The sequence below is a fragment of the Apium graveolens genome, chromosome 10, assembly GCF_009905375.1.
Source record: "Apium graveolens cultivar Ventura chromosome 10, ASM990537v1, whole genome shotgun sequence".
Classification (NCBI taxonomy): domain Eukaryota; kingdom Viridiplantae; phylum Streptophyta; class Magnoliopsida; order Apiales; family Apiaceae; genus Apium; species Apium graveolens.
In genome coordinates, this window is record NC_133656.1 from 235,837,169 (window position 1) to 235,865,016 (window position 27,848).

Consider the following 27,848-nt stretch of genomic DNA (forward strand, 5'->3'; position numbering starts at 1 on the left):
TGGAGAGCTTGCTAGACGTAACAAAGACAGAGAACCTCAACCTACCAGTGAGGCCGTTCCAACATATGTTAATCCGATAAAAGCTAATAACAATGAGGAACATATTCAACTGGAGCAAAATGCAAGCAGTTTAAATTGGAAAGTGATGCTGGATCAGTTCCCACAGCAGCAGCAAAAACATAATGTTACTGGACAGCATTACAAGAACTCTTCTTTCTCAATGGCTTTACAGAATCTGATAGGAGATGAATCAACGAATTCGAGTCACTTATTAGTCAATGAATCAACTAAGATCAACAACCACCATTTATCGGATCCGTCTTCTTTGGTCACAAGCCTAGATAGTTCCAGAGAAGGTAGTCCTGATAAATCAGGCACTGCAGCGATACGCTTTGCGACACCATCTATTTATAGTTCTTGGATCACTTCTTCCCAATCAAGAGCAGCTCAAATTTCCACAGCTCAGTTGCCAGTTTTTGCTGCTTGGAATAATAGCTCTTAGAAAGGTTTTGTCACTTTGTTGCATGTGAATGTTTTGCATGAACCACACAAAAGAGAAAGTTGGAAGAAATTAGAGGGTTAATTAGTCCTAGTGGAAGACACACTGGGACCAGTATTGGGAACTAGTCAAGCTAATCACCTTTATTGAAATCAAATTTTGCAAAATTGGAGGGAATGATTTCATGGGGTCTTATTATCAAGTCTTGTGGACTGATGTTACCAAATTTCATTTATCTCGTAATCCAAATCAAGTCGAGTTGAAATTTATTATAGCGAGTTTAATTAATTATTTCTTCTATTTCATCAAGTTGAACAAGATATTTATTGTGTTCGAAAAGAACTATAGTTTGCTAATAAAATCCCCGATTTAAGTCAAACACAAGGCCAAATCAAAGAACTAAAAATCATATCGAATTATTTGAATCTTAAATTTTAAATTTTAGTATTCGATAAAGAGTTAAACTCGATATCATTAAAATTAAAACAGGTCGAATTTGAATTAATATGTTCAAAATTTTGATTTTATAAAACATTTTTTGTTATGTGATCTGTATCCGGAAAAGGAAGTTAGAATTGAGTCGAGATCGAACCGTCTTAATTTTGCTACCCTGATTGAAGGTGTTACACATTATATGATTAGATTAAATCCACTTTAATGTTTTCTTGATTCAAAGTACAAACCAGCTTGATCCCTCTCAAACCTCAATAATGTAAAAAGTTGCTATTTTGTTTGCATAGAGCTTTGACCAGAATATATCAATCCATGCCCCAAATTGTTTCCAATCTACATGACAAAATGATTGCCAATTAGTAATCTACACTCTACATCAAGCTTTCCCAAAGCCAAAAGAAATTCCCTCATAATTCAATAAAGCTGAGGGGGAGATTCTCATGAATTACATTACTGTTTATAGTTGATTCATGTAAGAATTAGATGTGCCATAATTAGTTACAATGCACTTCATTAATCTACTTCTTTTAGGTTAAAAGCTATTCCACTTAAAAACAACTTAAGCTTTTTAAACTCCATTAGTAGTGTTAGCTAAAAGTAGTTTCACGTCTTGGTGTACCACTAAATTAAGTTTTTCTTGTTAAATATTATCAAGTTACTTTAATAATCACAAGTCAAAATCGACACGTGAGATGGCATGGATATTATTATTATTTTTTGCCACCAAAGAAAATATTTTATTACGAAATCAAATCTTTACATAGAACAAAGTTAAACTCGGAGTGAGCATCTTTCACTCTCATTTACGATCAGTTATTGAATAGTTGTATCTCGTTAAACAGTGAGCTACTCTATTCGTAGATCGTTTGACGAACCTTAATTTGGTGTTTTGATTCTTCAAACAGTCCGTTTCAACTACTACTTCTGCCTGGTTGCTGTTCTTTACCCAACTGAAAGCTTCACGAATTCCTACAGCTTCGGCGAATTCAGGAGATACATTACTTGCTGCACATTTAGAACTGGCTTCTACTAGGTTACCAGCATGGTCTCTGATAATCAAACGTGACTAAAACGGTTTTGTTCTTCGAAGAGAGCTGCGTCGACATTAATCTTAACTCTATTTAACCCTAGTATGTGCCTGAACCGTCTTCCTGGTGCATATAGCCCAAAAACCTGTTAAAGGAATTATCTTGAAAGATCCCCATTGGTATAAGTGTCGAAAACGTCGAGTTGACTATACCCAAAGCATCAATGCTATGCTGGTTCCAAACTAAATCGTTTCCATTCTTCCAAACTAATGCTATGGACCTAAAAGATAATACAATAAAAACTCGATAAATGACTATAAAATATATATTCATTTAGAGAGATTATTTATTTATCAATTAATGAATATTTTATTTATTAATTTATAAATAATATTCATTTTTTAGATATTATATTCAATTTTTTTATAATTTCTTTACTAAATTTTGTATTCAAATGTATCTAACATTTATTATGGTAATAATATATATAGCCTAAAACCCGTGCGATGCATGAATTGTTTTTATAATATAAAATTTTTTGAATTTAATTTGAAGTGAAAATTTTAAGCTATAAAATTTATTTATTTGAAATTTTAATAATATGACTTGATAATAAATAAAAATGTACCCATGGGTGTATAAGTTAGTGATATTTTAATTTAAAAAGTAATGTAAGGACTTAAATTCATAATTTTAATGATATTTAGAGGTATTTTTATTAAAAATAATTATGTTTAAATTAAAAGTTAAATTTTAGCTCATATTAATAATATATGAATTATCTTTAGTCTTTTAATCGACCAAATCTAACTAACTATATTCAGATTACCTTAATTTAATATGAGTAACCCTCAATCAATGATAAAAGTACATATTATTTAATTTTAGCAGGTTTAATTATTTTCTTATTTTATTATGAATCAATTGTATATTTTTTTAGCTCATATGAGCTATATTGATTATTTTTAGTCTGACGCTATTAAACTGGAACAAAAGAATCAAATCTATTTTCATTTTATTAAAATGGTATATATGTTATAGAATTTAAAGAAAACCCGTACTTTATAGAAATTCAAACATTTTACACACAAATCAACTATAAAACATTAGTATTTTGACTATTATGGTCGGATCTTTGTTATCGCACTCTTTTAAACCTATATTATATCTACCAACGCATTAGATACATTTTAATTTTATTGTAGCCTGGATCAATAATATATTAATTATTTTTTTATAGTAGGGAACCCGCAACCGCTAACTTTCGGATGCGCACCGTGTAAACTTCACGGGCTCACGCAGTAGCCTGCACATCACGTGAACCAAGGTAAACCGCATTTAAGCGACAGACTCTGGTTCAGGAGACATAATCATAAATTCTCATCCCGTAACCAAAAGAATAGTTATCTCCTCTTTAACCAACTGAGTCAATCCTTGCAGACAATAATTATCTATAGTTTGAATTTAATTTTGGATTTATAGTAAATCAATAAGATGCATTGTTTTTTAGCCACATGCCCTTTATATCTACTAAATTCATCTAATTATATTTAGTTTATTTTTAATTTTATTTTAGCTCGGTGAATATTTTATTTTAAATCGAATAAATGATATATTTTATTTTATTATTAGCATAATGACATTATATCGATCAACGAATTACCTTTCAAATATTGATTTTGTTTCTAACCCGATTCAATAATATATTTTTCTTAGTCAGATCGGTTGTATTTCATTTTGTTTTAACATGAGTAATCAAATCTTTGTTTTAGGTTCAAGCCCGTCATATCAATCAAATTCGACTAATTATACTTAGTTTTTTGTTTAATTTTATTTTAGTCTGGGATGAATATTATTTTGTTTTACACTGAATTGTTATTAAGTATTAATTTCAGATATTATTATTCTTTTTCAAATTAAAACAAAAGCAAAACATATTTGATCAATATTATTATAATTTTTATTCAAAAAATAAAAAAATTTAATATTATTTTATATTATTATTACATGGTATAATGGAAGTAATACTCGATACGATGCTTTGCTTCGCTCTTCGATCTGGATTGTGCCAAGCTTTATTTGAGGACATAGCCGTGTTCTTTGGTAAGAATAAAATGTTAGCCTATTTATCTACGATTTAGAAGGGTAACGTTTTTCTTGAGGGGGGAGGATAATTTAGTAGGGGATAGATTGTACAAATTTTAGCAAGAGTTTGAGGTTAACTTTTTTTACTTATTTTAATATAATTTAAATTAAAATAAATTAATTAAGGGCAATTAAGTAATTTAAGCAATACCGACCGACTATCAAATTTTTAATGTTTCGTCTATTATAATATAGTATAGATGTGATATGTAGTATATTACATTCATATTTAACATTATAAACCAGTTTTATACGCATGTATCCATGAAATACGTATTCACTTGTTCTAGTACATAGTTCAATATGCGTAAAATATTAAAAAAAGATATTTACAAAATCACTCATAATCAACTATATATTTATGATCTTATTTTAATATTATAATCGTAAATTAATAATGATCAATCAAATGAAAAGTATTTATTAGATAAAATATATTCACATATTTATATAAATATAAATAAATTATTCAAAGTACTAAGATTATTTATTTATCGAATATTCATTTATCAAGGTTTATTATATATGACAGACTAATATAATGTAACTAGGAGAATTGAGTTATATAGAGTCTAGTATTTTATTGAAATCATTGGAGTTCATATATGTTGTTTAAATAAAATATAGTTTAAAATATTGAAAAATATAATATTTTACAAACATCGCTATTTTTTTGAAAATCTTGCTCATACATTTTATAGATCGGACACCAGTGATTTCGTATCCGGTCAAGCTTGTTCGCTGGCGTGAGAATAGGTCTTGCAGTAGGTATAACACTGCAAAATATATTATTCTATTAAACATGCTTAATTTGTAAAATATAAATGTTCATATCGGAGAACATATGTATTTAGTTGAACAACATACATATTGCACTTTTAAATGTATAACATTTGCATGATTTTATCAAATTAATGATTTTTGTGAAACACGTTTTAAGAGATAACACGTTTTACAAAATGTTTTATTTGCAAATGGACTCCGAAAATTTCAATTAGAAATGAATTCCAGAGAACTTTACTCGTAACCAGAAAACAATTTATTATAGCCCAACAGAGATGTGCCGCTGTTCCAAGAGTGAACGGAGATTCCCGGTAACTAGTGTGTCTAAAGTAGACTGAGCAAAATCGAACCGTATCGTGTAATTTCGGTCCAGTTTGATCCTAATTTTTTAAGAATTTGGTCTTTTTAATCTGTACTGAATTAAATAATCAACAGGTTTATATTGATAATATACCTTAAATTACGCGTAAAAGTTAAATTTGAGAAATAATTTGGGACGGAGTTCGTAATAATAATGGCGCAGGGTACATAATTTGAGTTGGGGGAACTACCAAAGGGTCTTTAGGTCAACGTCTATGAATGTTTTCAAAGAACGTGATCCTGATGCCGTAACTCTCAGTTTAAGAAAATTTACCGACTGTCATCATAATGGACCTCTACCTCTTCCTATTCGGGTTTCACCTTTGCCTGACTATGAGGTTGTTAATTTTTTTATAGTTTAGAAGCCCTACCGGGATATAAATTATGCAATTTTTCTCACAAGGCTGGTAAATAATAGAGATAAGTTGTGGAGAAGATCAGGGTTCTCAATGAGACGACACAATGCGGAGAAGATCATCAGGGTTCTCAATGAGGCGGATTCTCAATGAGGCGGGTTCGGGGCAGGAATTATAATTTTCATATCCATACCGCATATAATTTTGTCTCATACTGGTCACGTTTGCCTGCAAAAATTTATAGTGTATTCCCATTCCCATCTCACGGGACAAAACTTAGTCCCCATCCCACCCGGTTGCCCCATTTAGTAATTAATTATTTTTTTTAAAAAAAATAATAAATTATTTTTTATAATATATTATAGAATGTTAAAATAGATGCATACTTTATTTTAAATTAATTGTTCAATTTTTTTATTATAATATATATAATAAATTATAACTTATTCTATATAATAAATATATTATACTGCACACTATAAAATATAATTATAAATTATAATAAATATATATTATATATACTAGAGGCGGGATAGATTTGTCCCGCGAGAATCATATAAATACAATACCCGTCCCACATTTAAACACGTTAAAATCACTGTCGTCATTTAAGCGGGGCGGGACACCCCATTCGGGATCGGGTTGGGGCGATTTCCCATTTTCCCGCCCCATTGATAAGCCTATGAAGCCGAGAAGAGGCTCTGGCTATTACAACCCTCAAATTTGTCGGAAACTGTTTGCGAGTTGGAAATTCAACAACTTGGTACTGATTTTTTATATTTGCAACCGAGACCGTCTTATTATCAATCATTTTAGACTTGGCAATGTGTTTACTTAGATGGAATGGATGGCTCCACTTTCTATAGTTTCATGTTCAATGTGTGTAGTTGTTTCTATGTTGTTTCCTGGAATTACTCCACTCTCATTGTGTTTAGTTGTTTCTGTTGGGCTTGTAATATAAATCCTTAGATCTCCTGCTACATTTGGTATTGCACTATTTTATGGAAAATTTGATTAAAAGGTACTCAGTACTTGGTTAGTAATATTCTTTAAGTAACTTACAGTTTCAGAACTTGATGAACAATGTAGCCAGGTTTTACTACAATCACAAGAAACAAGCTAGATAGTTTTGGTAAATGAACTATAAAAGAGGTGACAGTTAAACATCGTATGGAGGGCCTACTTACATTAACATGACAAAGGAACTTACATATAGACAAAGGGCACGAACGAGGCAATGCATGAGTCAAAGTTAATGGCAAATAGCAATCAGCAAAGTTAGTGTAGCAGTAAAAATAAAGGGGGTTAGATTCGCAACATATTACTTATCACGTACTTAATAAGCGTGGTAAGTATGCTGCAACAATCATCTGTCACGGAACAAACCCGGACTAAAGTATTTACATAAATACTTTATTTTTAAAAAAAATTAACCTTTTTTACTTAATATGTTAATAAAGGCATCACTAAGCTAGCATGATCACAATCATGAAGAAACTGGTATGTTCTTCAGCAAGATTAATCACCCAGTAATAGTTGACCAAAAAGTTGACCAAAAAATCCACTCTTCACTATACAAGATGCAAATAAAATACGTCCGCCCTTTAGACAAGGCCGAACCTGTGTACAAATGGGCTAATACACAAACTTTTAAAGCATAAAATATTTGGGGCCTTTGGTTGCCTTTCTCTAATGGGCTTAATTCGAACAATTTTTGGCCCAATTCAAATAAGAGAATAAGAATGCCGACTTGGTCATGGAGTCATGGTTGATGGGAATTGGGATGCAGTTTTTCAGAAGAAATTTAGATAAATATTTAAGCTACGTACTCATACTCTGAGTCCCGTGGGAGGGATTCGAACATGTGAGTAAGAGGATAATTATTTTTTTTTAACCAACTGAGTCAATTTTATAACTCGTGCAATATACTATAAACTCACGTGTTAAAGAACTATGTACGTGTTATGAAAATTAAATATATATTATTAGAAACGAAGCCGGCAAATGTCAATAAGGGGAGTAAAAAAAAATCATCAAAATATACAGTAAAATATTCAATGAAATAAATTCAAAAATACTACTAAACAATTTATATTGAACTTTTACATTCCTTTAATTCAAGAAACTCATCTATAATTGAGTCAATACTAAAAAATTTCACTATTTCTCTTTTAATATGAATAAGCATACAATGATATAATAATTCGTCATGATAATTCTAAGTCATAGCCTTTAATCGGCAATAACACACATAAAATTAAGTTATATTTTGAAGAGTAGTAAGTAACATTTTCAGCAATCACCCAAAACTAAACTTTTTTACTTGCGAACAAGAAAATAAGTTATATAAGACAAGTAAAATCTGGATAATGGAATTTGAATTGACTACCCGAGTGGGTAAATATAATTAAAAAACTGATATTACAAGAGAGTATTATCTCCGTCGTGTTGTACAAAAATGAATAAGTGAGGTATGAGTTTCTGGAATAAGAAGACCGGGAGATTTTAATTTTTTAAAAATAGACACATTGATGTTCATCTTTACAATATACCACATTCCATGTTCGATTTTTTAAAAATAGCATAATTGTTAATATGCATATTTTTGTTAATTTTTGTTTTGAATTTGGTCTAATAAATTAATAAGAGAATTTTACTGAATTAAAATTTTATTTTGTAAGGTTCAAAACTTTTTAGGGGTGGCCAAATTTTATATTTACACTAATATATAGATAAAATATATTTTTTTATAAGAATTATATTATAGAAGTTCCAGTATTACTACAACCTTAGAGGGGCCAAGATCACTTGTGACCCCTTTGTAGTCTGGTCCTGTATATTGTGCTGTGAAATACACTTACTTTTATATTGAGAAACTGGCAAATGATGTTTGGTAATATATTTTGTGTAGTGAGATGCATTTTCTTCTGTCTACTGTTTGGCTGGATCCTATTGGTCAGTCAATTATAAAGAAATTGGACGTTAATTGTTTGGCAAGATCGTATGATTTCAATACAAAAAATCTGCTACTAAGGTGACATTAACTCATTCACAATTAGCAAACGATGTGTTAATAATCAAGAATGCGTTTTTACTTCACGTTCCATGACACTATTATGATCCAACTTACAAGCCTACTGAGTTATCTAATTGAGCACTATAATATAAAGTGTGAGTACCTGAGTAATTAATGGCAAATAGAAATCAGCAAAGTTAGTGCAGTGGTAAAATAAAGTGGTTGGATCCGCAAAATATACAAATCACGTGTAACAAGTGTGGTAAGGGGGAAACACTCAGATCCCGACACTAAGAGTTGACATTCACTTAAAAAATAAGTGTTATATCTTATCGCAATGTGAAAAATATGTTGCAACAGTTATCTGTCTATAACAGAACATACCAATATGAAAAATACTCACACATTTTTTTTTTAAAAAAAAATTGATCCTTTTATCATGTTTAATGGGAGAACAAAGGCATTACCTAAGCTAGCCTAGCATACTATCATATAAGAACTGGTATGTTTTTCAGCAAGTTAGACAAAAACACAAGTAATTGTTGACCAAATAAAATTCACCCTACATTAAGATGCAAATAAAACACTCTACAAATGGGATAAAACAAAAATTTTAAAACATAAATATTGGGGGAATTTGGTTGCCTTCCTCTATGGGCTTAATTTGAACAATTTTGAGCCCACTTGATATAAGAGAATGAGAATGAGAATGTGTAATGGACACTTGGTTGATAGGTTGCAGTCTTTTAGGACAAAATGTACATAAAAGAAAGAGGTACAGGCCCAAGTTGTTCTCTTGTTATTTCATGATTAAGTTCATGAACTTTGCTGTTTGTATTATACATCCAATTTTAGAAATTTATTAGTTTTTTCTTAATAATCCAGTTTGTAAATTAAAATACTCAAATATTTAAATATTTTACCATAGTTGAAATGTATCTCTCTCTTTTATTCCAAAAAATAATCACTATACAGAATTATAAGATTTTTCGTTTTGCCAATAAATGGTTGGTGGAATGTCAGAGTTCTTGCCTTTGTGAAAGAGGTCGATTGTTTAATATCTCCTTTGTCCCGGTCATTTCTTTATATTGGATTTGGGTACGAAAATTATGAAAAAATGTAAATGAATAATGGCGAGAAAAACACATGCAATTAAGGCTGTACATGGGTTGAGCAAACCAACCAACCCGACCCAACCCAACCCTTTTTCAACCCGAAAAATCCGACCCAACGTAAACCAAATTATAGATTGGTTGTTTTTGGATCAACCCGACATAAATGGGTTGGGTACGTGATACAAATATTTTTACCCTAACCCAACTCAATCCGATTCATTAATATATTATCCATAATTTTATATAAATTTTTAAGTTAATCATTTATTTACATCTCTTCTCGTATATTTTTACGTAACTATTAACTACTACAATATCTTAATTTTTTAAGTTTAACATGTATTTACACCTTTTTCCATATGTTTTCACGTAACTACTACAATATCATAAATGACTTATGTTTTTTTTTCCATCTCCAATATCATATTTAGATTTCTAAGTAATATGATAAAATTTTATTTGTTCAATTTATGTTTGCATATTCATTTTCGTTTACAGATGTATGGTTAATTTATTTGGCTATGCATATAATTTAGGATATGATATACATTACTAAAATTATGATGTTAATCAAATTTAAATGTTAGTACTATAATTATAAGTTATACGTATTTTTTTATTTAAATTTACAAAATGAGAGATAATAAATAGTATTGAAACTTTTTTATTGAATCATTCAACCCATCCAGACGGGTAGGGTTGGATTACAAAATTATATTTTATGGGTTGGTTAAAAAATTTCAAACCGATTCAATTGGGTCGGATTGTAAAATCGTCTCAAGCCCGGCCAACCCGACCCATGTGCAGCCCTATATACAACGGTGGAAATGTATAAAATGTGTGTAGTGGAAAAAAGTAACCGAAATAGTTATTTTTTGTATTATAAAATTTTACCACTTTTAATAACTTTTGTAATACACAAAATCGAGAGAGATATTAAAAAAAATAAGTGTAAAGAAATGAAGGATACGGTTGGTTGAAGTATTCATTTAGCAGATGTAGGATGAGGAGGGCCTATGGGCCATAACCCATCTACCAAGTACAGGGGATCTTCATATATGGGCCTTCTTAAATTCAATTGCTTTTAACTAATAAAATTGTGATACCTACCTAACCTTATTGAACAGGGCTGCTGGGCTGGGGTCAAATCAAAGCACAACATTTTATAATGTGCTAATTATGAATTAGCAAAAAAAACAATTGCTTGTAAACTTGCTATTAATAATCTCTACAAGTTGAATCTCATAAAAGGAGACATACAATAATTGTAGTAGTAAAGCAAGGAGACTGGAGAGTGGAACTGAAAAAAGGGAGGAAGCAAAGCTTAAGAAATTAGTATGGTAAGAGCATAAAGTGTGTTTAAAATAGTACTTAAAGAAAGATTAGAGTTAAAGAAAATAATGAAATGGGGGGTATAAGATTCTTCTTTAAGGTATCATATATGAAGCCCATGATTGTTAATTAGGCAGGGACCGCATATCTTGATCTCCCTAATTAGCCCCCACCCCTTAATCAACACCATGGCGTGCTGTTGCTGCACGCTTGTAATTGTGCCAACTTATGCCCTCCTCCAATTATACATTTTAACAAAGTGATCCGGTATCATCTTCTGTCCTACTAAATTCTTTACGTACTTTCTTCTCATACGTGACACATATTTTATGGTTATTATAAAATATAGTTTATAATTTATTTTTAATTTTTTTAATATATAAAAATTTAAATATTGTATTTTTATTTAAAAAGAAAATATTTAAAATTAATTAGAAAATCATATTTTACGGGAGCCTTAAAATACGTGTCGATCCCCCGTGCCCCAATGTAAACAATTCAGTGGGGCTCCGTCCCTTTTATGAGATATTTGAATGAAAGTTTCATTTTTATGGCACAGTCGTCCAATCTCGGACAAAAATGACAAAGAACGCCACTTTTTATCGGGTATTGTCACAGACACCCATAAGAAGTGTCGAATGGGTGGTATTTTTTCCCCTTTACTCCAATATGTCTTGTTTGTATATTTTGTAGGGTAAAATTTAGTATAAAATCTCGATTTTGAACTTTCATATTAAATTTAATATAAAAAAAACGGTTCAATTTTTGTTATTGGCAAGTGATGTAAACCTATTTCTAGTAAATATTTTTATTTTAATTTGGTTTTAATTGCTTTAAAAAGGGTATTATAGGTGAATATGATTTATTTTTTTTGGCGAGGGCTCATAATCATGAATTTTAGAAGTGCAGTTGTACACAATATATAATATATAAAAATGTTATTTTTTTATCGTAATTAACCCGTAGCCGCTATCTTTCGGGTGCGCACCGGGTAAACCCCGCAGACTCACGCAATAGCTTGCAAATCACGTGAATCAAGGTAAACCGCATTTAAGCGACGAGCTCTGACTCAAGAGACATAATCATAAATTCTCCTTCCGTAGGATTCGAACCTGTGACCAAGAGGATATTTATCCCCTCTTTTTAACCAATTGAGCCAACCCATGCGGGCTATAAAAATTTTATTTGTTTGATGTACACGTACATTTAATGTATTGTTTGCATTAAATTTAAAAATATTTTCAAAAAAATTAGAAAACATGGCAATTTCTACCGTCTGAAAATGGTAATTCAAATGTGTAAAAATAGAACATTAAAATGTTGATAAGCCTAACAGTTGTGAATGAGAAAAGTAATGAAGATGTACATGGAGTTAATATGTTGTTAATCTTGCTGATTGGAAGAGCAAGTCCAATGCAATATGCAAAATAGATGTAGTTATTGCTATAATTTGGCATTAAAAATGTCATTTGGTGGTAAAACAAAATTTCAACTCCAATAGTAGATGCATTTTGAAACCAAGTATTTCCTTATTTACCTAAATTTTGTCACTTTGCCCAAAATTTCATTTAAAGTACAACAACATGCATTTCATTTGTAGTAGTATGATGACGTGGCTAGATGCATATATGCATATTTGCATCCAAGTATAAAACTCGTTTGGAGTTTAAATTTTTTAACATTTGATTTCAAATTATAGAAATGTTATCACTTATAGCATTGCATTAGACTTGCTCTAAATAATTTTGTATACTATTAAAATGATTAATTAAAATTTTAAAAAAATATTAAATTTATTGATATATTTTGTACACTATTTATTTTATTGACCAAAAGTAAAAACTAAAATTTACTATAAAAATTATAAGTACATGCAAATTAAAAATTATTTATACATGTGTATATACGTTTTGATTTGATTTCATATAATTTTTTTAGTCGGTTTTGAATAAATTTGTTAGCAATTATTTAGTGTTATCTAGCAGGAAGAAGATCTCCAGATATAAAATGTATTAATTTATTTTCTTCGAATATGTTTATAGAGTTAAAAGTATTAATTTTTACTACAAATCATAAAAGAATGAAAAGTAAAATATATAGAGTTCAGTTTATAATTTAATAAAATAGTTCAGTGGTATAAAAAATTAAAATTAGTGAATAGTAAAATTAGAAGTTTTAATTTATAAAGAATCGTAAAATCTTAAAATATTAGATTGCATCAAGTTTATTTAGCTATTTCATAATAGTATTTAATCTTGAAAAACAATTTAATTTTTTTGAATATTTATTCAAAATAAAAACAAAATTGGTGATAATCAGTTAAGATTTTAAATCTCCCACTAAATTCGATGACAATAATATTATAGATTATTCTGAATATTATAAAATGCTGATTTTTTATCCATAACATTATAGTTTTATATTTAGTTATGTTATTATATACTTATTATTCAGTGTACCTATTTGATTCTTAACCTTTTTTTATTTTTAATGGATTTTTTCACCGGTTTGATGAATTCCCTTATCAATTGATAGTTTCATTTTCAATTTATGGATATACTATTTTACACACTTTTTTTAGTACTAAAAAATGTCATGTTTTCTAATATTTTTAGAAATAATTTTTAATGATCAAAATATAGTAAAGTACTTTTATATAAACAAATAATATTTTATATATATTGTGTACAACTGCACTTTTAAGATTCATGAATTTGAGTTCTGGTCAAAATATGCACATTCTCACGTGATACCATTTTTCAAACTATGAAAATTATATATAAATAATTTTTTAATTAAAATAAAAAAATTCCTACTTACAATAAGTTAACATCACTTGCTAAACAAAACTATTCTCTTGATCACAAGTTCGAATCCCACGGGAGGAGAATTTATGATTATGTCTGATGAGTCAGAGCATGTCGTTTAAATGCGGTTTACCTTGGTTCACGTGGTTTGCAGACTATTGCGTGAGTCTGTAGAGTTTACCCGGTACGCACCCGAAGGGTAGCGGCTGCGGATTACCTACGATAAAAAAAATTAAATTAAAATTTATTAATTTAATAAAAAATGTAAAAAAAAACATGACCTTACCACCTACAATTATAATTACAGTTTGTCTAAGGCAACTAAGGAAGAGGAGGAAAAAGAGGAGGAAAATAAAAAAAAGATTTATTACCCCAGAACGTCACTTCATTTGGGTAATAACTGCAGCACCCCATTTGAAGCGGCGTTCAGTGTCATTTTTGGAAAAGATTGAATATGTATGTTACTTTTGGAAACTGAATGCACAAATGTGCTAAAAAAGAGATGGAGTCATCCGGTGGGACGAGGGAGTATTTATCTAGCTATGGTCTATGTGATATGACATTATTAGTAAAAAAGGATCACCAAGACAACATAGTCAAAAATTAGAGATAAAATAATAAATTCTGAACGAGTATTCGGATACTGAAAATTGATACTTCTAATTGGAGTAAAATACTTGAATTTTAACGATGCGGTTGAGTTCATATACGATTTCTAATTTTGTAATTTTGCAATATAGGACTTGATTTTCATGTACGTATAATCTGGTATCATGTACTCGAAATATAAATTTTAAAACAAAATTTTCGTGTTATTTATGAAATTACCAGGTCTAATAAAATAACTATGTCAATTAATTCGATAATTTGAAAAAAATATCATTTTGTATATGTCAAACTACTGTTATATATTTGAACTTATTATAAAAGTTAAATTTGGTAAAAAAAACTTTATTATATGTTAACCCGGTATTCGCGTGTCCGAATTATTTACACGCAGGTCGAATAAATTTGATAAAACGATCGATGCATTAGATCATACAGAATTGATAGAATTGTTTGTATTAGTATTCGACACCAGCTTAAATCAAAGATGTTTCTGCATAATCTAACCTCTTTGTCTTTCAAAATTTCTTACATATTTTCAACTTTACATCAATCACCATCAAAACCTTTTCAATCAAAAACACGCATAGCTTTATACATTAATGAAATTCTAATTTCTCCAAATGTTAAGTCAAATATTAAGCACACGATCATTGATTCTAAAGAAAAATTAAACAAATGGTTACACTTAAACTATAGTTAAGTGTACCTACTCTACACTGGTACTACAAGTCACAAAATATGATAGATCTCGAATCTAAGGGCCTAAACTAACTTAACCCGGAACTACTCGTTCCATGCCAAATTATTTGTTCACGTTAACTTTTTATGTATATTTTAAGGTGTACTGGTTACCGCATAGCTTTGTTAATAATTTTTTAAAAAGTTTTTGTATATAAAAATTTAAATCTTAAACTTTATTCACAAACATGAAATTTGATAAATTATTAACGAAATTATATGATTAATGTATCTTAAATTACATTCAAAAGGCCCGCATGGGTTGACTCAGTTGGTTAAAGAGAAGAGAGAATAATCATCCGCTTGGTCACAGTTTCAAATCCCACGGGAGTAGAATTTATGATTATGACTCCTGAGTCAAGGTTTATTACTTAAATACGATTTACCTTGGTTCACGTAATTTGCAGGCTATTACGTGAGTCCACGTGGTTTACCCGGTGTGCACCCGAAGGATAGCTGATGCGGATTACGGATTACATAACATAAAAAAATTACATTCAAAAGTAAAAAATGACAACTAATATAAGAATGATTTGGTGCGAGAGCCCACACTGATAAGTTAGGTGTGCTATCCCAATCATAATCCATCATTATCATGTATATCTCTTCTCCCCATTCTATTCTCCTCACTGTATTGCACTAATTGTGGGACTTGTATTTATAGAACTGCCTCATATTTAAATATATTATTACATGCATTATGAATTATGATCCCCTTAGCTAAATCTGCAGTGTTTCACACTGGATCACAAGCCATTAATTCCGGGATAACTTGTGTTTCCAGCAAGATCACAACCGTGCAAACTGTTGACCAAATAGTTTTAGTTCTTGACTAGCATCTTGTCTTTTTTTTAAAGATATGTTTCAAGTTATTCTAATGTTTTTTATACCAAATTGGTAGACCTTATACCAAATGAATTTGTTAAATGATTTTATTTGAAATTTTTATGATATCATTAATTTTTATATCTATCATCATATCATAAATAGGCAGGGCCGACCCTGAGATTCGAGAGATTCTAGTCGAAATCAGTTTATGGGACCCTAATATTTATTTATCATAAAAATTCATATATATATATATATATTTACTTGAATAAATTAGAAATTTATGGGCCTTTAAATGTCGGAACCCTACACGTAAGTTTTGCTCGCCCATAATCAGGGCACCCTGTAAATATGCTTATAGATTTTATGACAAACTAATATGTCAATGATATTTTTATATCCATCGTCGCAAATAGACTTATAGATTGTATGCCTAGACTAATTCATCAAAGATTTTATTTTTCTGATATTGCTGCCGTATTCGCAGACCTATGTCAAATGAATCAGTTAAAAGATCGTATTTTCGACATCGAAAGAAAAACATTTTGTTTATATTTATTTGGAAATTGGATAAAATTAGAGTGCAACAATCTTTCTAGAGAAGTAGAAGTAGGCAAGTGTCTTATACAAGTAGATGCTTACAGCTGGAAACGTACAAGCACAATCAAGTATTTATATTTGATTAGATTCCATTATTCCTTGTGTTGAGACTTGAGAGAAGCAAAGGGCTCAAAGTAAAAGAAAAATAAAGATTGCACCTGACACACAACTAAACTAACATTAACCAACAATTATATACACTAAAACCAGAGAATTATTCACAATAAGCTGCATTTTCTTGGACTTGTTCAATGCTAGCCATCCATTTGTTACATACTTAACTCATATATAATCTGTATTTTAGTAAGAAATAAAATTTAGTTTCACATTGTCCATGATCCAAATGAGAAAAGACATGATAATGTATGTTTGAAAAAGAGTTGTTGGATTAGTTGGCACTGAGAAAATGAGTGTGTAACAGCAAATGTAGAAGAGATCTAGTTTTATAACAGTTGGCAAAAATTGTGTCAGTTAAAAAATCAAAAAAGATATGTCAAGCAAGCAAGCTAAAACAAAGCTTGGGCTTGAAGAGAAGAACAACTACCTCTCCAATCTATTATGAGCTTTGAGAATTTCAATAAAGTTAATTTTATATTTTATTATTAAATTTATAATTATTAAGTTAAATTAGTAGTTAAAACTTAAAAGAAGCTTAAAGGTGGAAAATATGGTATAGTTTAACAGGAGGAGCAGTTGCAGTAGTTACTCTCCTTTTTCTCTTTTTATATACTTATTTTGCAGTTGTTATTCTGTCTTTCAAAGTCTTATATGTCACCAGTTAGCTTGAGCAGGTAAGCAAAGCCTCTTAGTCTTTATCATTTTATGTCTTTTTATATTGTCTATTATTTCTTTGTTTATATATATGTTGTTTTGATGCATTTCAATTTTCAAGTTGTGAATAATTTTTTGTTTTCCAGTTTCTGCAAATACCCTTTAAGTAGTTTGTAGCATTTGATGCATTTTGAGGGGTTTCTGTCAAGTATCCAATTTTGCAAACTGTTTATTTTTTCTGCCAACTTGAGTGAAATTTAATGCTATATGGTCATTAAAAAAAGGATCTTGATTCAAAGGTTTAAAATCAAGAATTGGTAAATTTTAAGTCCTTTTCATTCTTGAAAACTGATGATCTTTGAACAGTTTGTTTCAGACTTATGTATGTGTATCATTAGTGTTTGACTGGGGTTTCTGGAGATTGATACTAAATAAGAGTGTGATGTAAGTATAACCCAAGAAAAGATAAAGAAAAAGTGAGAAAAAAGAAAAGGGAATCTGCTTTATTTTGTTAGTATTATACTGAGCTGTTACTTAGCTAGTGCTGTTCACTTATGCTGTGTGTGTGTGACTACTTTAAGCTCTGAAAGGTTCATACTTTCTTGTCTCTGAGTATACTTTTTCCCATTTTCAGAGTAGACTTGATCCTAGAGGTTTTGAAACAGGGGTTATGTAGCTGGTGATGCTGTTAGATTTTATGCCTGGTACATTGGATTTCCCCTTTTTTTCTTTGTGTCCATGGGATGCTGCTGTGTGCAAGAGGCTTCTTTCTTTTGCTTTAACCTCTCCTATTAGTACTATAAAGCTGCAAACATTGTTTTGTTCCTTGTCTAGTTCTGCAAGATATTACCAGTCAAACCAATTTAACTTTACCTCTATGTATAAATATATTCTCCTGTAAATTAAGTATTAGACTCCTGGTTTAGCTTACCTAGTGAAACTAAGGTTCTTTTTGAGGTGTTTAAGCTTTATAGTGTAGATTGTGGGGTGGTTCTTTTGATTTAGTATCATGGGTACTGAGGATCATGGTAATATGAGGTTCCCCCATAGAGATGGTGATGGTTTGTTGAATGTTCCTTCATCAGTGATGAGCACAAATCCATTATCTGATAAGGTTGCAGGAAAGGCCATGGGATCAGCTTCAATGTTTAAAGCTATAAACGGGCCAGTCCCTTTCGGTTCCGGTTGGGATCCACTGGTTTCTTTAAACCAAAGTGAGAATTTTGGTGGTCATAGTAGCTACTCAGGCTCAGGTTATTCAGTGGATAATCAAGCAATAAGTAGCACTTCCCACCTTGTTCAGTATCAATCGGATTTAGGTCTTGGTGAAATGGTGCCAAAGTTGTCATGTTTTGGAAGTGGAAGTTTTTCGGAAATGGTCAATCCTTATGGCATTCCTGATTGTGGGCAGATGAGTTACTCTTTGAACAAAGGAGGGATGGAAAAGGCAATGCTTACTGGTACACATTCTCGGAAGGAATGCCAAATTCCTGAAGATAAAACATCTCCTGATCGGAAGAATAAAAGAAAAGCATCAGACACCGATTCGCTGCTGCATTCCAACAAGGTACAGTTGTCTTGTGAATTTTGTTATTTGTCAAAAATGAAATCAAAAGTAAATTGTATTTAGTTAACATTTATTTGGTTGTTATAAATCTCAGAATGACACAGAGCAACAAGATCCTTCTGCAATTAGCTTAGAAGAGGATGATAAGAAACAGAAGATTGAACAAAACACTACTTCAAACTTGAGGGGTAAACAAACTGGTAAACAAGCCAAAGATAATTCTGACAGCGGAGATGCTACTAAAGATAATTACATCCATGTGAGAGCGAAAAGAGGCCAGGCTACAAACAGTCACAGCTTGGCGGAAAGGGTACAGTCTTCTCTAAATTGTATATGCACAATCGAGCATAAAATTTGCAATCCTCTGAAGTTGAAGTGGCCTCACAATTTTTTGGTTTGCAGGTGAGAAGAGAGAGGATTAGCGAGCGTATGAGATTGCTGCAAGAACTTGTACCAGGATGCAATAAGGTAACTGAAATGCTACCTTTTCTATTGTTGTTATGTTACAATTCCCTGGAGAGATGCAAATTTTTTTATTGTTTCTACTACAGATTACTGGCAAGGCTGTAATGCTTGATGAGATTATTAACTATGTGCAATCGCTGCAGCAGCAAGTCGAGGTAGTATTAGCCCATATGTTCTTTTTATTAATTATAACAATTCAAATTAGAACTAGCTAATCAGAATTCAGAAGTGTGTAAAGACTTGAATCAAATGGCAGCAACTTTAGCATAATGTGAAATAATAACATTTTGGGCTTGAGTTTCACTAATACTGAAGTCTATAACATTTTGATTTGCTGGCTAAAATTACATACCTTAAGCTAAAACAGATAAGTCTAGACATGAGGTTTACAGATTTATCCCCATTAGAGTATTTTGGGATATCTGTTTTTAGCACCTAATAATTCCCAGGAAAATATATTACACAACATGAGTTCAACTGGACAATTTCTTATGCAAATCAAGTAAAAATAAGTTTGTTTGGAGTATCCGTCTAACTTCCATCGGATGGTATCGGAGGAAAAATAGGAATTAGACCATTTCCACATATTGTAGCGCTTACATGTTCAAATGTTATAAATCTGGTTTCTTGTTTTTACTAATGATATAATTGCTTTGTTTCTGCAGTTTCTGTCGATGAAACTTGCAACTGTGAACCCAGAAGTGAATATTGATATCGAACGGATTTTGTCAAAAGATGTAAGTAAACACCAAAGTTTTTGTGAAACTGACAACTTCAACAATTTCCTCTATTTGTTATAAGTTTCATCTTTGCATTATTATTCGTAGCTTCTCAATTCAAGGAGCAGCAGTGCAGCTATCCTTGGATATCAAGGATTAAGGCCAACGCATCCTTTTCCACTGGGAAATTTGCCAGGCATCCCAAATATGCCTCCACCATACCATTCTATGCCTCAGGTAACTAGGTGTTCTTAACACTACCCTTGTAACCGTTTTCTGTCAAAAGCTTATCAAACTAAAAGTAAGTCGAAACTACAGGCTGTATGGGACTCTGAGCTGCATAATCTTCTTCAAATGGGATTTGACGCTAACAATAATCTTGGACCAACCGGTAATTTCCCAAAACTTCAGTCTTCATTAGTCATAAACCTGCTCACATTTTCGGCTTCTGTACTCTTAACATCAAACCTGTCACGTTTGCAGGGCGTCCTAAGTTGGATTTATAAAAAACTACGAACGAGAAGTGACCTATAAATTCCTCTAACAAAGAAGTTAATTTCTGAAATCGATTGCAGATATAGTCCTCACAACAAAAAGAAAACCATTCAAAGATTCTTCGAAGTTGTAAAGGTTATCAGTGCCCTAATGTTTGTTCTTCGAATTTTAGCAGAAGAAGATGACTTACCTAAGAATTTTTTGTATATTTAGAAAGAACTGTGAGTCTAAGATTATTGTTTCCTCTGGTGGTGCAGAGTAAAGAGTGTGTGAAGATTTATTAGTTAAGAGCTTTTTTAAACAAAGGTTGAATAGAAAATTTGTTATTGGTTTGTGTGGGAACTTTTGTTTAGTTGGTTTTCATATCAGTTCATTTAACAATGTCTGCAAAAGTTAGCAAAAAAAACAATGTCTGCAAAAGATCCATTACTTCCTTGCTAAAATATCCATTACTTGCCTTTGAACTCAAGCTGATGCCTGATATAAAATAGTAAAACATAAATTGAGCTTGGTAATATACTAAATATAGTAATACTTTCCTGTCTTAAATGGTTATGTTTAATTTAATTTATTACCTATATATTGATTATTATTGCATATTTACTTTAATCACCAAAATTAGATGGAAAATCTTGACCCAAATTTTTTGCCAAATGTATAACTTATTAATTTTTCTAGCAATAATAATATGACAAAAACTATATAAATTTTAATTTCAGAGGAGACGCAATGTAATATATATATATGCTCCCAGGAATTAAAACTATTGTGCATATTTGTAAAAAATATTTAATAAAATTTTGAAATACTTAGCAGTATTCATTTTAAAATTCTATGTTAGACCCAGAAAAATCTTGTAAGTTTTAAGAAGCATGTACTTGGATTACTTCAGTTCAGTTGGGCTCTATTAATTGACTCAGGCCCATGAAAGAAGCATGCTTGAGTTGGCGATGAGCCCATCTCTACTTCAAACATTCTTTCTAGGCTTTTAAAACCTTTTAAAACAATTTCTAAAGGTCTGAAGTGCGGAATTATACGAGTTTGGTGTATTTTTATTGGTGGATTTGTTATCAATGTAAGGGGCTTATTAATATTTATTATTTGAAAGCATATCAAAATACCCCGAATTCATGGGAGTTGATGTTTATTGTGTGCCCCTGAAAACACATTAGAAAACTGAATTTGTAGAATCTCTACAGCACAGCCTAACTGCCTAACAGAGTAACAGCATCTGGACATAGAGATGCACGTCGAGGAGGCCCTGCATTACAGTGTTAATCTCTACAAAGTCCCTGTGAAAGACTATCAAATGTCAAGCCTAAATGCACATCGAGGTGGCCCTGCATTACAGTGTTAATCTCTCTGAAAAGCGACTGAGCTAGCATGATATTATTTCCAAGGATTCTACGGGCACAAATGCAGACTGATTCGGAGAGATTAAATCATTCAGAACTCGTCTAATACGACCTGCAAGCATCTGTGAGATGCATTTGTACATCACATTACAACAAGAGATAGGTTGATAATGGTGCATATTCGAAGGGTTCATCTAATCATCTGTTTAATATTCAATCTGTTAATCCAGCCGGTGCATACGAGATTATTGAAGAGATGGAGGGCATGGCCTCTTGATGCCTGAGAAAATTATGTTTTGCTTCTTCAACAGATACTTCAACATTCCCCATTGATGAATTAAGATTAAGCATCCCGTCATTAACATGTTTGAGCTTAATCGCGAGCACAAACCAGGGATCTCCAGTGATTGCTCATCCATGCTTCACAAAAAAGATGAAATTTCAATAATTTGCCCATTTAATAATTTAAAATCCATTACATTTCTCAGTATTTGATCCTTAATTGCCTTCCATCACAATAACATACATATATCAAATGAACCAAGGTCATTTCAAAATTTAACAGTGCAGAGTAGTACAGCTGAATAAGATAAGTAAAATGTTAATCCTCTGCTGCTATACTTTTTTAAGATTTTTTTGTCAGGTCTTGTTCAAGATTTTCTTCAGTTACATATAACAAATGCAATCTAAACTGCCATCTTATTGCAGTTCAGAAATAATTGTCAGGCCAGCACAAGTATCCGACAAAGGGATTAACTTGTACTTTAAACATGATAGACTTTGTCCAGGAAAATAAACAAGGATTGGCTCGAGGAAACTTTTTTTTAACTGATTACACACGCAGACAACACGAGTCACCTCCCCTTGCGGGAGTACAAGAGCTCAAGGAAACTTGATCTCAGGCTCATAAAAAGTGCTCTTTTCATTGCTATAGCCTAGTATCTTGTTCGAATCCTCAGCAGTATCCTTTTTTTTTCCAGATTTTGATGACTCTTATCACACAAAGAGGCATGTACTTAACAACCATCACACAAACATATGCTAGCTCAGAAACAGTCTCAATACACTTGTAACAGTCAGATTAACCGATGATTTGTACAATCACTCCCGAATAACGAAGATGGCACATTTTTTTCTAAAAAGAAAATTAATATGAAACCATGAAACACATTACACACTAGTAGTAGATTTTAAGTAACAACATTATAGTGTTAGTTTCATTATCATTCACAAAACACATTTTACCAATTCACATCAAATGATTAACGAATATAGAACTTAGATCCATCATCTTTCAACACAAGCACATAAAACTTCGACTGAAATAAAACAGAAATCCTGAAATTTTAAACAGAGCCAGAAGCACTAAAACACACCACCACGGAGACGAAGAACAAGGTGAAGCGTGGACTCCTTCTGAATGTTGTAGTCTGCCAAAGTCCTCCCATCTTCCAACTGCTTTCCTGCAAAGATCAATCTCTGCTGATCAGGTGGAATCCCCTCCTTGTCCTGGATCTTCGCCTTCACATTATCGATCGTATCTGAACTTTCAACCTCCAGAGTAATAGTTTTACCAGTCAAAGTCTTGACAAAGATCTGCATCCCTCCTCTGAGACGGAGCACCAAGTGGAGGGTAGATTCCTTCTGTATATTGTAGTCTGCAAGTGTACGACCATCCTCAAGCTGCTTGCCAGCAAAAATCAGCCTCTGCTGGTCTGGTGGGATACCTTCTTTGTCCTGAATTTTTGCTTTGACACTATCAATGGTGTCCGAGCTCTCTACCTCCAGGGTGATAGTCTTCCCTGTCAAAGTCTTCACAAATATCTGCATTCCACCTCTCAGCCTTAGCACCAAATGAAGGGTCGACTCCTTCTGAATATTGTAATCAGCCAAAGTCCTTCCATCCTCCAACTGCTTACCAGCAAAAATCAGCCTCTGCTGGTCAGGTGGAATACCTTCTTTGTCCTGGATTTTTGCTTTGACATTATCAATGGTGTCCGAGCTCTCCACCTCAAGGGTGATAGTCTTTCCTGTCAATGTCTTCACAAATATCTGCATTCCACCCCTCAACCTTAACACCAAATGCAGTGTTGACTCCTTCTGGATGTTGTAATCAGCCAGAGTCCTCCCATCCTCCAGCTGCTTACCAGCAAATATCAACCTTTGCTGATCAGGAGGGATTCCCTCCTTATCTTGAATTTTTGCCTTCACGTTGTCAATTGTATCCGAGCTTTCTACTTCCAAGGTAATCGTCTTTCCAGTAAGAGTCTTGACAAAGATTTGCATGCCACCACGTAAGCGGAGCACCAAGTGCAGGGTTGATTCCTTTTGGATGTTATAGTCAGCCAGGGTGCGACCATCTTCTAGCTGCTTGCCAGCAAAAATTAGCCGCTGCTGGTCAGGTGGAATACCTTCTTTGTCCTGGATTTTTGCTTTGACATTATCAATAGTGTCAGAACTTTCAACTTCTAGGGTTATGGTTTTTCCAGTAAGGGTCTTAACAAAGATCTGCATGCCACCACGTAGACGCAGAACCAAATGAAGGGTGGACTCCTTCTGAATATTGTAATCAGCTAGTGTACGTCCATCCTCGAGCTGTTTGCCAGCAAAGATAAGCCTCTGCTGATCCGGAGGAATACCTTCCTTATCTTGAATCTTAGCTTTAACATTGTCAATCGTGTCAGAGCTTTCCACCTCAAGGGTGATGGTCTTGCCAGTGAGAGTTTTCACAAAGATTTGCATCTGTAATCAAGGGCAAAACGAATAAGAAAATAGGTTCAATAACCTACTGCTAGAATATATACATAAAAACACAAACACGTGTAAAATGAAGCCAAGGAATGATCTATACACACACTGTAGAAATCCATTGACTAGAACTATTTAAAACTCTAATTGTAATATTAAAAAAAATATTGACTAGCAAGGTTCGCTATTAATTACACCCGGTTATCGAAGTTCTGCAATGAAAATCCTACAAATTGAATATTACACAACTACACTAATTACTTTAATTCGCTGCAGTAATTAACCACCGGTGTTTAGAAATAACTACCAGTAATAACTAGTGTAAAATTGGAGAACTGATAAGATAAATTCAATGACAAGATACATTCAATGTCAAGTTACTAACCTAAATCAACATCTGCGCGTAAACTCAATCAACATAATTTTACAGTATAATAACCCTACAATACACACAATTTTAAGGAGAATGCGACACGATTTTACAGTATAAAAACCCTACAATACACACAATTTTACGATAAATTTGATGCCAAGTTAATGTTTATCATCTATATAACCTAAATCCTCATCTTCCTAATCTCAATCAACATTATTATACAGTTTATAAACCTACAATACCCGCAATTAATCCGATAAGTTATCAAAACACATTAATCTAACTAATCACATAATCAAAAAATTAAACATACAAAACACATCAATCTATACATATAAACACATTCACAGATCTCGATTACAATTTACACACAAAAAATAGAACAATACGTACACATATCAATTATATAATTCATCAATTATAATTCATCAATTGATAACAATAAAGATTAAGTATCGTACCTTGAAGATGTGTGGATCGAAAGACGAGAGAGATGTAGAGAATTGTGTGTGTAAAGAAAATTAGGGCTTTTTAGATTAGAGAGAGAATACGATGATCGTGAGAAATTGGGGGAGAAGCGAGTTGTATTTATAGGTGTAGAAGAGGCTGGCTTGACCAATACTAGAAGCTTCTGGGGCTTCACACGTCGGGTTCGCCTAGCCCACAAGTTACGTCTCCTTATTTGCCTGGGACTCAAGATTTGGACCGGAGTTGTACAACATTACTCTTTCCTCTTCCCAAAATATTAATTTTTTTTGAATTTTTTATCGGCATTTTTTAACTTTTTACGCGTATTTTTAAGGTGTATAAAAATCATAAAATGTATAAAGTTATAGTTTCGTATATATATTTTTTAAAATTTCTTTTCTTAAATTAAAATTTAAAATGTATAATTTTATTCAGAAATTTTTTGAAAAATATGTTGTGTAACTATTCTTTTTAATCTTAAATACGCGTAAAGTGTCAAATGTATTTGTATTTTGGGATGAACGGATTAACACCATGTGCTCGTGAGTACACAATAAGCGCGAACATTTATCAAATTTTCTCATTTTAATTGATGTTTTTTTTGTATATGCAGGGATGTCCACCACTGTTCGAAAAAAAGGAATCAATCAAAATTACTTAAACTTATAAAATTTCGCGCTTACACGGTAGAAAATTGATATTACAATGTATCAAAATGTATCAAAATAAAATTGATATTACAATGTATCAAAATGTATCAAAATAAAATAGCATTTGAAATGAAACACGCAAATGCAACCTTCGAACTAACTAAATGCAATTTTGACACTTTCAAAATTGAACTTAATTGATCTCATATAACTAGGGATGTAAATATAACTAGGGATGTAAATGAGCTGAAACGAGCCAAACTCTTAAGTGTTCATGTATCAGATTGTTAAAAATTATAACGACTCGTATATATTTGTATTATTTAAAAGTGTAATTGTGGATTAATTAATTAAATAAAATATGTGTATTAGTTCTCACAGCTGTGTGTTGTTTATTATTATTTATATGTGATTGTTGGTCTACGAGGATTATTTGTATAATTGTTTGTTGAGCCGTATTGTTTTGTTTTCGCTTTTAAAAGTGGTTTTATTACAGATCTATTCTCATAAATATTTGGATTGCCTTTAAAATTATTTTTATGGTTTTATAATTTTATTAATTATTTTTGGGATTTTATAAAATTTAGATATCAATATTTCATTAATTATTTATCTTTAAATGATTTTCTGATTACATTTATTTGTAAATTCAGTATTTAATTCCAGGATGCTTCAAAAATTAAAAAACTCATATTTTAGTAAGTTTGGGATATTTCGAGAATTTTAAAATTATTTTGGAAATTTTTGGAGTTAAAATTCACTCACACGTTTGTTTGTTAAATCGTTAATTGCGGGTATGTTGCACGTTTTAATAATGCTTTAAAAATTATGAAAATTTTATTTTATTAGCTTTCAAATATTCCAGGAATTTTAGAATTATTTCGATAGTTGTTTGAGCTTGATTTACTCGCAAGTTGGGTCGATAAAAGTACAAAATCCGAATCAAAACCAGGTCTGTGGATCAGTTAGGGGATGCGGGGCTCATTTTAAGGCTGCTTGGCACCTATTTCTGTATACGTGTAGTGTGCACAGTACAGGATGTGCAATTCATTTTTTTATTACATCAATCTCTCCCTGTCTCACTCTCTCATCTTAATCTCTCTATCTCTGGATCTCTCTCCTCGAAATCTCTCTCTCGTCTTATTTCTTTTCTCTGGGTTTTCATCCCGGTGCTCTGTTCATTCTTCCCTCCCCTGTTTCTCTTCGGTTCCCGTCGCCTGTTTCCTTTTCCCGTGATTAACCGCCGCCCGATTCCGGTGAGGCTTGGTGGCTTCCGTTTGGTTATATATATATGCTGTGTGTATATATGTGTTCGTGTATGTGTATGATACCGTGTGTGTGTGTTGTGTGTGTTAGTGTGTGTTGTGTGTGCAGCGACGGCCGTGTGTTGTTGGTCGTGTTCCTGTGCTTCCCTGTTTCTCTGCTTGAATGTATTATTGGGCCCGTTAATTGGGCCTCTAATGTTGGGGCTAATTATGTGCAGTTGGTTTAGTTATTATAATTCTAATTTAATTCCTTTTTATGCAGGAATTATTTGAATAAATATTCGTGATATTAATAATTTC

General features: G+C 31.8%; 2 protein-coding genes across 3 annotated transcripts; one reads left to right on the plus strand and one right to left on the minus strand.

The window, feature by feature from the left end:
• The first annotated feature begins 17,150 nt into the window (after positions 1-17,150).
• On the plus strand, positions 17,151-21,028 carry LOC141692862 (transcription factor bHLH62-like). Of its 2 annotated transcripts, XM_074497806.1 has the most exons (9): positions 17,151-17,460; positions 18,075-19,007; positions 19,102-19,317; positions 19,410-19,475; positions 19,559-19,627; positions 20,138-20,209; positions 20,300-20,428; positions 20,510-20,582; positions 20,675-21,028. In XM_074497806.1, exons 2-9 carry the CDS (start codon positions 18,450-18,452, stop codon positions 20,695-20,697), a joined length of 1,206 nt encoding a protein of 401 aa, XP_074353907.1. In that variant the 5' UTR covers positions 17,151-17,460; positions 18,075-18,449; the 3' UTR covers positions 20,698-21,028. The 2 variants fall into 2 exon arrangements, with proteins under 2 accessions (XP_074353907.1, XP_074353908.1); XM_074497807.1 differs by lacking the exon at positions 17,151-17,460 and having other exon boundaries at positions 17,518-19,007.
• A 2,239-nt stretch (positions 21,029-23,267) lies between these two features.
• LOC141688920 (polyubiquitin-like) lies at positions 23,268-25,819 on the minus strand. The gene is made up of 2 exons (XM_074493064.1): positions 25,627-25,819; positions 23,268-24,783 (listed from the first exon to the last, which is right to left on the minus strand). Exon 2 carries the CDS (start codon positions 24,781-24,783, stop codon positions 23,407-23,409), a length of 1,377 nt encoding a protein of 458 aa, XP_074349165.1. The 5' UTR covers positions 25,627-25,819; the 3' UTR covers positions 23,268-23,406.
• Between the last annotated feature and the right edge of the window lie 2,029 nt (positions 25,820-27,848).

What these genes read in the sequence shown, in the direction of transcription:
- LOC141688920 (XM_074493064.1), bottom strand. Translation starts at nt 24,783, where the DNA reads ATGCAAATCTTTGTGAAAACTCTCACTGGCAAGACCATCACCCTTGAG.
- LOC141692862 (XM_074497806.1), top strand. Translation starts at nt 18,450, where the DNA reads ATGGGTACTGAGGATCATGGTAATATGAGGTTCCCCCATAGAGATGGT. An exon ending in CGCTGCTGCATTCCAACAAG is followed by an intron (nt 19,008 to 19,101) that starts GTACAGTTGTCT and finishes TATAAATCTCAG; the next exon opens with AATGACACAGAGCAACAAGA. An exon ending in AACGGATTTTGTCAAAAGAT is followed by an intron (nt 20,210 to 20,299) that starts GTAAGTAAACAC and finishes TATTATTCGTAG; the next exon opens with CTTCTCAATTCAAGGAGCAG.